This window comes from Lucilia cuprina, chromosome 4 (assembly GCF_022045245.1).
Source record: "Lucilia cuprina isolate Lc7/37 chromosome 4, ASM2204524v1, whole genome shotgun sequence".
Lineage (NCBI taxonomy): Eukaryota > Metazoa > Arthropoda > Insecta > Diptera > Calliphoridae > Lucilia > Lucilia cuprina.
Window position 1 is genome coordinate 23,585,015 of NC_060952.1, and position 7,875 is coordinate 23,592,889.

The window sequence follows — 7,875 nt, forward strand, 5'->3', positions numbered from 1 at the left end:
TTTATGATTACAGCTGACAAGACAAATGTCATAAGTGTTTCATTCCAAATCGTTACGTTTAAAAACAGTGAGGCATTTTGTTTGTTTTTTTGTGTTTAGTTTTGTTTTCCGCGCTTATTTTTTTTTATTTAAAACAATAGTTTACTATATGATTTAATAATGTATAGAAATCGCAAGTTCAACAAAAATGGAAGAACTAAAAGTACTGACAGTCATGAAAACAAAAGAGATCTTAATACAATTGATGAAAATTCTACAATTAAAATTCCAGTTAGTAGGAGAAGATGAGAAAAATTTGTTCAAAATTAAAGTTTGTTTTCTAATTTCAGCGTTTGAATGACGAAACAAATAAATTTAAAGATGTAGCGGAAATAGAAGAAATGTTAAGTAGTGAAGAAAACATTCCAGCTTCACAGGAGCCCACTCAAAGATACTTGTCACAGAGAAGCACAATTGCCGCAACACTGGGGCGTACACAATCTCGAATTAACAGCTCCCAAAGACCACCCAACACATACTTTGAATTGGCACTAATGAAGGCGGGCGTACAATTAGATGAAGGACAGAATTTTGTATTATGTTAGTATTTGCGATGAAAAAGAGAATACAAATTATAATTATACCCTACACCACTTTAGTGGGGAGGGTATTATACGTTTGTGCTGATGTTTGTAACATACAGAAATATTGGTCCAATACCCACCTTAAAGTATACCGATCGATTCAGAATAATTTTTTGAGTCAGTTAAGACATGTCCGTCTGTCCGGCTAGCTGGCTGTCCATGTAAACCTTGTGCGCAAGGTACAGGCCGCAATTTTCAAGATAATTTGATGAATTTTGGACCAATCATGTTTTTTGGCACAGGGACGAAGCCTATTGAAAATGGTTGAAATCGGTCCATTATTTTATCTAGCCCCCTTACAACCGTACCTCCCGATTTGAACTTTGTATGCCATAATTACGTCAAATATTCTATTATCTCTCTAAAAATTGCACAAATAAGTTTTACATAATTATAAATGACACTGCAGATTTTCGTAAGGATCGGCCCTTATTTGACCCTAGCCCCCATACAAACCCCCTTCAAAAAATGTCTTAAACGTCTAAAATTAACTTGTAACCATTTGTATCGCAATGAAACTCAACAAAACTAACTGTTATTTAAAAATGTATCCTTTTCCCAAATTTACCGAGGATCGGCCCATATTTAATCTATATAAAGCCTTATTTAAAAATTTTAGTTTTTTTTTATCAATAAATTGCTTGAATATTTTGGAATAATATTCAACATAAAAGTTTCTTTATAAAAAGTAAAAATTTTAAAAATATACTCATGGTGTAGGGTATTATATGGTCGGCCATGCCCGACTATACTTTCTTAATTGTCTACATTTTAATTATGATTTAGCTTGTGATCATGTAACATTCGTAAATAAGTTGCGCGTATTACTGGACAAAAATCAAAATTTCCAAGACAATTTAAAGACGTTTATCACCGGATTACGTGATGCTTGGTCAAAATATGCCCTAAAATTGCTTTCGGGTTGTACAATTAGCATTCCAGGCGATGAAAGTGTTTATCAATCTCAAGATAGTATGATTGTAAACTTTTTTATGATCGATTTTTTACGCGATAAAGTGCTGGAATTACTTTTGGTGCAAATAAAAAATGCTGCATGTAACAAGGTTACTTCCTCCAAACCCACAGGCAATAATATACCCTTATTACCACTAATGCTATCCCAGTTACAATATGTTGCCAATACACATAGTGAAATTATTTACGAAAATATTAAATATAATTTCGAAAATGCATTAGAACAATCAAAATGGGAGATAATAGCAAGTGCAGAATTAATATTGGATTCTAGCAAACATGATGATTTTGCCAAGTTGTTACTGTAAGTTTGTCAATGTGATTGTCACTGACAAATTGCATTAATTTTAATTATTTGTTATACTTTATATTATTAGGGATAACATGGCGAATAGCAAGGAACTTTTTAAAAACTTAACTATACAAACACTTACAAATTTAAGTTTGAGTTCGCAGATGCAAGGTAAACTGCGCAGTAAGGTTTTGGCCTACATCAAAGAAGATCAATGTCCCAAAGCGGTGAGTTTTATTTAATTAATCTTAATCTTCGAATAAAACACATTAATTGTACATAAATATATATTCTTTTCTTCGTAGACACTACCACTGTTAATAAAATTTCTGCTTAAGATTTTGTCCGAGGAAAATGAAGAAAGCATGAAAGAGGTAAAAAATATATATGTATATATGTATGAAAATATTTTATATTTGTTATATCCTTACATAGTTAGTTAACACATTACGTGAAATTCTACATTGGCGTGAAGATACTTCCACTTGTTCATTGGCCAAAGATAAACAATTACAATTGGAATTATTCGGCTATATAGAGCAAGGTCTTACGCGATCTAAGAAATTCTATTCTATATGGCAAAAATCCATAGCAACATTATCTTCAACACAATTTAAGTACGTATAGTAGTAATTAATTTACAAATTAATTTAATATAATCAATATCGTCACTCAAATAGGCCTATAGACTTTATTATTGTTTTGCTGCTTATAAACATAAGGGACGATAATTCCTTATATTTGGAAAATGTGGTAAGTTTTCTAGAAAAATTATTAATAATTACTATAAACTAAATTTGTATGGCTAGTTACGGCGTCATATCAAACAATTGTCCACATCAATTGTTCAAGAAATTCGTAACAAATATTCACCGATGTTGGAACAGCACTGGCATATACTAATGCAAATAATTAATTTGTATTTACGTGACAAACATAAAACTGTGGTTGATTTTGCTAGATCATGTTGTGGGTATGCAAAATTTTATACTTTTAATTATCAACATCTAACTATATTATAAAATTTCTAGAACTTTTTTTGAAATATCGGAATCCGTACAAAAATCTATTCTAAAGAAATTATTAGAATTAACATGTGAGAAATCCAATCATAACACTACTAATTTTGCTTTACAAATGCTCAGAGATTTATGGCAATTATATCCTAAAATTTTACACAATTGGGGTATGTTGTTATTGGTAAGTGTGTTATTATTTATTTATTTGCTGTATTTTAGTACGAATGTTTTCCATTTTTAGCCATTTTTGGATCATATACATGAAATGTCATTATCGCAAACTCGTATTGTTATGGAATTATTATCATCTATTGCATATCCAGCACCTACTATAGATGAATGTATAACTTTGCAGGATCAAATTGATATGTTGGTTAAAAAACAAATAATCAACAGAAATAATTTGTAAGTATTTATGCAGTATTTATAGAATTATGTATTCATTAATAACTTAATTATTTTAATATTTTCAGTGTAAAAAAACAAGGCATCATTGGCGCCGTACAACTTATAGATTGTATAGCTAGAATCGAACAATATCAAATTGAAGCAGATGATTTCGATACAACATATAGTACCATTAGCGATATACCAGATGGTAGGGGTAAAACAGCAGCTAAATATATAGGCAAGTTAAATTGATGATATGTACTTATAATTTGATTACAAACCAAGAAAGCACGTCAAGCTTGTGAAAAAGAATCAGCAGAAACTCTTTTAATTCCTAAAATTTTTTCACATTTTTTTCAAGAATAGACATTTTGGTAAAATTATTGATCTATTCCTAAAATTATACTTATTATTCAAATGATAACATTTAAATAAATAAACATACATATATTCTTCCATTTTTTTGCATAGAACGCATACAATCATCTACAGTGAATTCTCCGGATTTATTAGCATTATTTTATGATGAACTTGCAAATGTTTGTTCTGCTGGCGGATCAGATCGTGTTAATGGTTTACAATTGGATATACCTTTTGTTATATGGCTATGTGAACTAATTACATTTTATTTTCAAAGTAATTTTGTTGCCGAGCACGTTCCAGACAAAATAGAGTAATTAATTAATGTTTTAATTTAGTTAACAATTGTGAATGATTAACAAAATGTTTCTAATTTAGTGGCATACCATTATCTTATATGAAATGCATAAATTCTCTATCGGATACTAATACCGAAGAACAACAAAGTGAATTACCACAAATTGCCATAAATATTGGTGAATTAGTTTTAAGGCCACAAAATGAGTATGTATTCATGGTTGATAACGTTATGAAGTTATATTAAAAACAATTCATTTTAGAGCTAGTTCTTCGATTCTTATTCTCTCGCCGCTATTTAATTTTGTACGTGCTCTACACATGCTTCGTTTTGAGGGCAGTCTGGAGTCCATAAATGCTTTGCTAGGCTGCGCTATCATTTTACCAAAGTTCTTCGATGATGATAATATTGACGCAATATTTTTTGATTATAATGAAGAAATGCAAAAGAAAATACTCGATATATATTTTCATTGTGTAAATTGGATACGAGAAACAATTAGTTCATTTGCAACACAAGTTGAGCCTATATTACGACAAAAAGTGTTGCAACGCTTAGCAGATCTTATAAATATTGAGGATAAAATAAGACATTTACTGCTTAAGGCTCCTTCAGATTATACACCACCACAGTGTGAATTTATTACTGGACAAAACTCATCAACAACTACTAGCGTAAAAACTGCTATAAAATCACGTGCTGGTGGTAATGCAGCTGGCAGTAATAAAACTACCAATAAAACTAAAGCTTTGCAAAATGATACAGAAATTTTGCATTTAAATGAAACTAATTTAAATGACACAACACGAGCTGGCGACATTACTACAAAGTTGGCTGGTGCCAATAAAGTAAAATCTTGTACTAAAAATAATTATGAAAATATTTACGGTCCTAAAGAAATTTACAGGTTTGTTTTTATACTTAACATTATGTTTATTTTTTAAATTAATTAAATATGTATTTTTTTTAGACAAATGGACACTAATATTGTGTTAATTTTGAAAGAAAAACTAGATATAAAACATCCTTTACCTTCAGAGTACATTGGTTATCGCATGGGTTTACTAGAATTTCGTTTTATTTTAACAGACATTGTGTGCAAATTGGAATCTGTTGTGGGCATACAAAAATTTCAAAGTGAACAATCATTGCAATATATTGCCAAACCGGGTCATTTTATGTGCGATTTGTCAAATTTCATAGGTGCTATTGGAGAGAATATGAAAGTAGTAAGTTTTAAAGGCGTTGAAACATTGAACTAAGTGCAAGAATTTTCTTCATTTCTACTATTTCCTCTTTTTTTAATAGATTTCTGCAGCAATTAATTCAAAACTTGAGGAAGTTCAAAGAATTTATAGTCATTCTGATTTGTTTACTGAGGAGTTTAATTTATTAAAAGTATGTTTCGGCTTATGTCTTCGTTTATTGGTAGCGTTTTTCTCCTGGTCTGAATGGTTTATTAGTGAACATCGTATTAATAAATTAAGAGGTACGTATTGTATATTCTCTATTTTATATATTAGACATTTCAAATGATAAACTTGTTGACAAATATTTTTTTTAATTTCCAAATTAGAATCACTTTTAATTTTAATGGAACGCACACAATATCAGCGTTTTAAAGACAAACCAGCACCTATATTAGCTGTTGAGGTTTTCGAGATCTTAATAAAATATGAAACTTCCATTATCGATCTAAAATCAGCAGTTTACTTATATCAGTTAATGGTTATATTAAATTTACTTTCCGATAAAAACTCTAAAACAAAACAATCGCAAGAAATAAGTATGTATTAAAAAATATATGTACTCCCCATACATTCATATAAAACATAACTTTCTAAAAAAAATTATTTGTATTCTTCTAATAGGATCATTGTGTCGCATACTATTGTGTCGTAAATGGTTTAATTACGATGGTTTATTAGAGAAAGGAGCTCAATGTAATATTTATTTAGATGAGTTAATAAAAGGCTTTCTACGTGATTCCGATTTTAAAAGACAACGTGAAATACTACGTATTGTAAGAGAAGAATCAAAAGCACTAAGTGGCAAAGATAGTTCTCTGAAATCATTTCCTAATTTTAAAAAGTTTGTATTTTTTTAGTTATAATTTTGTTTGCTAAACATTCTTCATCTCCTTCATTACAGAGCAAATTTTCCATTATTTTTCCGTGGTTTATGTGAGATTCTTATAACATCTTTAAATCAAAAATTGACTACAAGTTCCCAAGAAACAATAGACAAACTAGAATTTTGGGAATCTAGTTGCAAAATTTTAAATATGCTGTTGGAAGTTGTGCAGGGTTTGGATATTCCTAGAAATTTTCAAATTTTCCTTAAGGTAATTTTCAATATTGCTATCAGTTCTGCAACAGAAACTATTCCGATCGAAAGTGAAATGAAACCACATTAATTTTTTAAATTGGAATACAATGTAATTTTAAATATTTTAATTAATTATCCGATTTTCGATCACAATGCAATTCTGTGACATGCCAGTTTATTTTGTAAATATTTTCTAATTTAATTTATACTTGCAGCATTCTCATTTATATTTGAAACTGGTGTTACAACATGGTTTAAATGTTTTTGAACATTATTTAAGACAAAATCCAGAACGTGTTTGTGAATTAATAAAAACTATGCAAACTACTACCAGATTTTTACATCATCTCTGCTGCCATTCTAAGGTATATTACTACTTTTGTAAAATTTTTTGAAATTTTGGATTCTACTTTGTTGTCGTAAAGTGATTTATCGATTTGTTATAATGCTCCCCTTAGTTTAATTTCAAATATATTTTCTTTAATTTTTCTTTTTATATGTAATTTGAAGGCCATTAAAAATACTGCCATTGTCAGTCAAATTCCATTTTTACGAGAAACAGTGGAAAACTATGTATTTCGCATTAAAGCCCTACTAACAGCCAATAAATGTGCGTCTGTCTTTTCTATGGGTAATTTGAAAAATAAAGATTTACATGGTGACGATTTAGTATCGCAAGTGAGTTTTTTTTTCTTTGAATTTTCCCAATATTTGTTTTATAATTAACGGCAAATTATATTTATATGTAATTGTTATTTATAGTCCGGCACCTTTAGTACAGCAACTGGGCAAGATAGTGACGAGGAAATACCGGATGACGACGTGAGTGTTGATGAATCTGTAATGAGCCATGATGATACGGAAAATACGCGTAACGATACGGAAAATCGTAGTAAATCGTCGTCAAGAAGTAAATGTTTTTAAATAAAACGAAATTTATTTGAAACTTTTTTTTTATGCGAACTATATGCTTAAATATGCAAAAATTATAAGTGTTTTTTTTTAATAAATACTGAAAAAATAACTAAATTTGAAATTTTTATTAGAATATGTTCATATTGGATGGAATTTTATAGTTTATTTTCGTGAAATTATCAAAATTGTACAGTTTGGCAGTGATCGCTAGATACATCTTCCGCACGGTCAACCGATTCAAATATCACTTTTAATTTAAGGGCTATAGGTTTTAATATTCTATAAAACATGAGCAATATTTTGATAATTTTATTTGCTTAATATGTGGTAATGGGCGTTTTAAATGTTATGCAATTTAAAATACTCAAAAAATTCATAAAAATTTCAGCAAACACTGCATAACATTATTGTTTTCAAAATTTATAAAAAAACACAAAATTTAGTTTTTTATGTCATGTTTTCGTGAACATGCTCTTTATATTTTTATTTGTAAATTATTTCTTTTAAATCGCAAGTTTTTTTTTATATTTTTAAGTTTTTTTTCTTTGCGATTATACAAGTACAATGTTTTATTGAATAGATACATATAATAATTAAAAACATATACATAATTGTGTAGTAAATTAGACTAACATCTTTTACTTACATACAAACATATTTATATTTTTGTTGGTT

The 7,875-nt window shown here is 29.0% G+C and overlaps 1 protein-coding gene across 1 annotated transcript; it reads left to right on the plus strand.

The window, feature by feature from the left end:
* Positions 1-51: 51 nt before the first annotated feature.
* On the plus strand, positions 52-7,800 carry LOC111690384 (Fanconi anemia group D2 protein). The gene is made up of 22 exons (XM_023452851.2): positions 52-270; positions 330-579; positions 1,410-1,902; positions 1,976-2,117; positions 2,196-2,264; positions 2,326-2,507; positions 2,571-2,643; positions 2,700-2,863; positions 2,922-3,090; positions 3,151-3,314; positions 3,383-3,537; positions 3,771-3,972; positions 4,038-4,163; positions 4,220-4,864; positions 4,928-5,186; positions 5,266-5,446; positions 5,534-5,743; positions 5,829-6,048; positions 6,109-6,301; positions 6,501-6,650; positions 6,796-6,963; positions 7,048-7,800. Exons 1-22 carry the CDS (start codon positions 160-162, stop codon positions 7,207-7,209), a joined length of 4,488 nt encoding a protein of 1,495 aa, XP_023308619.2. The 5' UTR covers positions 52-159; the 3' UTR covers positions 7,210-7,800.
* The last annotated feature ends 75 nt before the right edge of the window (positions 7,801-7,875 follow it).

What these genes read in the sequence shown, in the direction of transcription:
- LOC111690384 (XM_023452851.2), top strand. Translation starts at nt 160, where the DNA reads ATGTATAGAAATCGCAAGTTCAACAAAAATGGAAGAACTAAAAGTACT. An exon ending in GGTCCTAAAGAAATTTACAG is followed by an intron (nt 4,865 to 4,927) that starts GTTTGTTTTTAT and finishes TATTTTTTTTAG; the next exon opens with ACAAATGGACACTAATATTG. An exon ending in TCGTATTAATAAATTAAGAG is followed by an intron (nt 5,447 to 5,533) that starts GTACGTATTGTA and finishes TTTCCAAATTAG; the next exon opens with AATCACTTTTAATTTTAATG.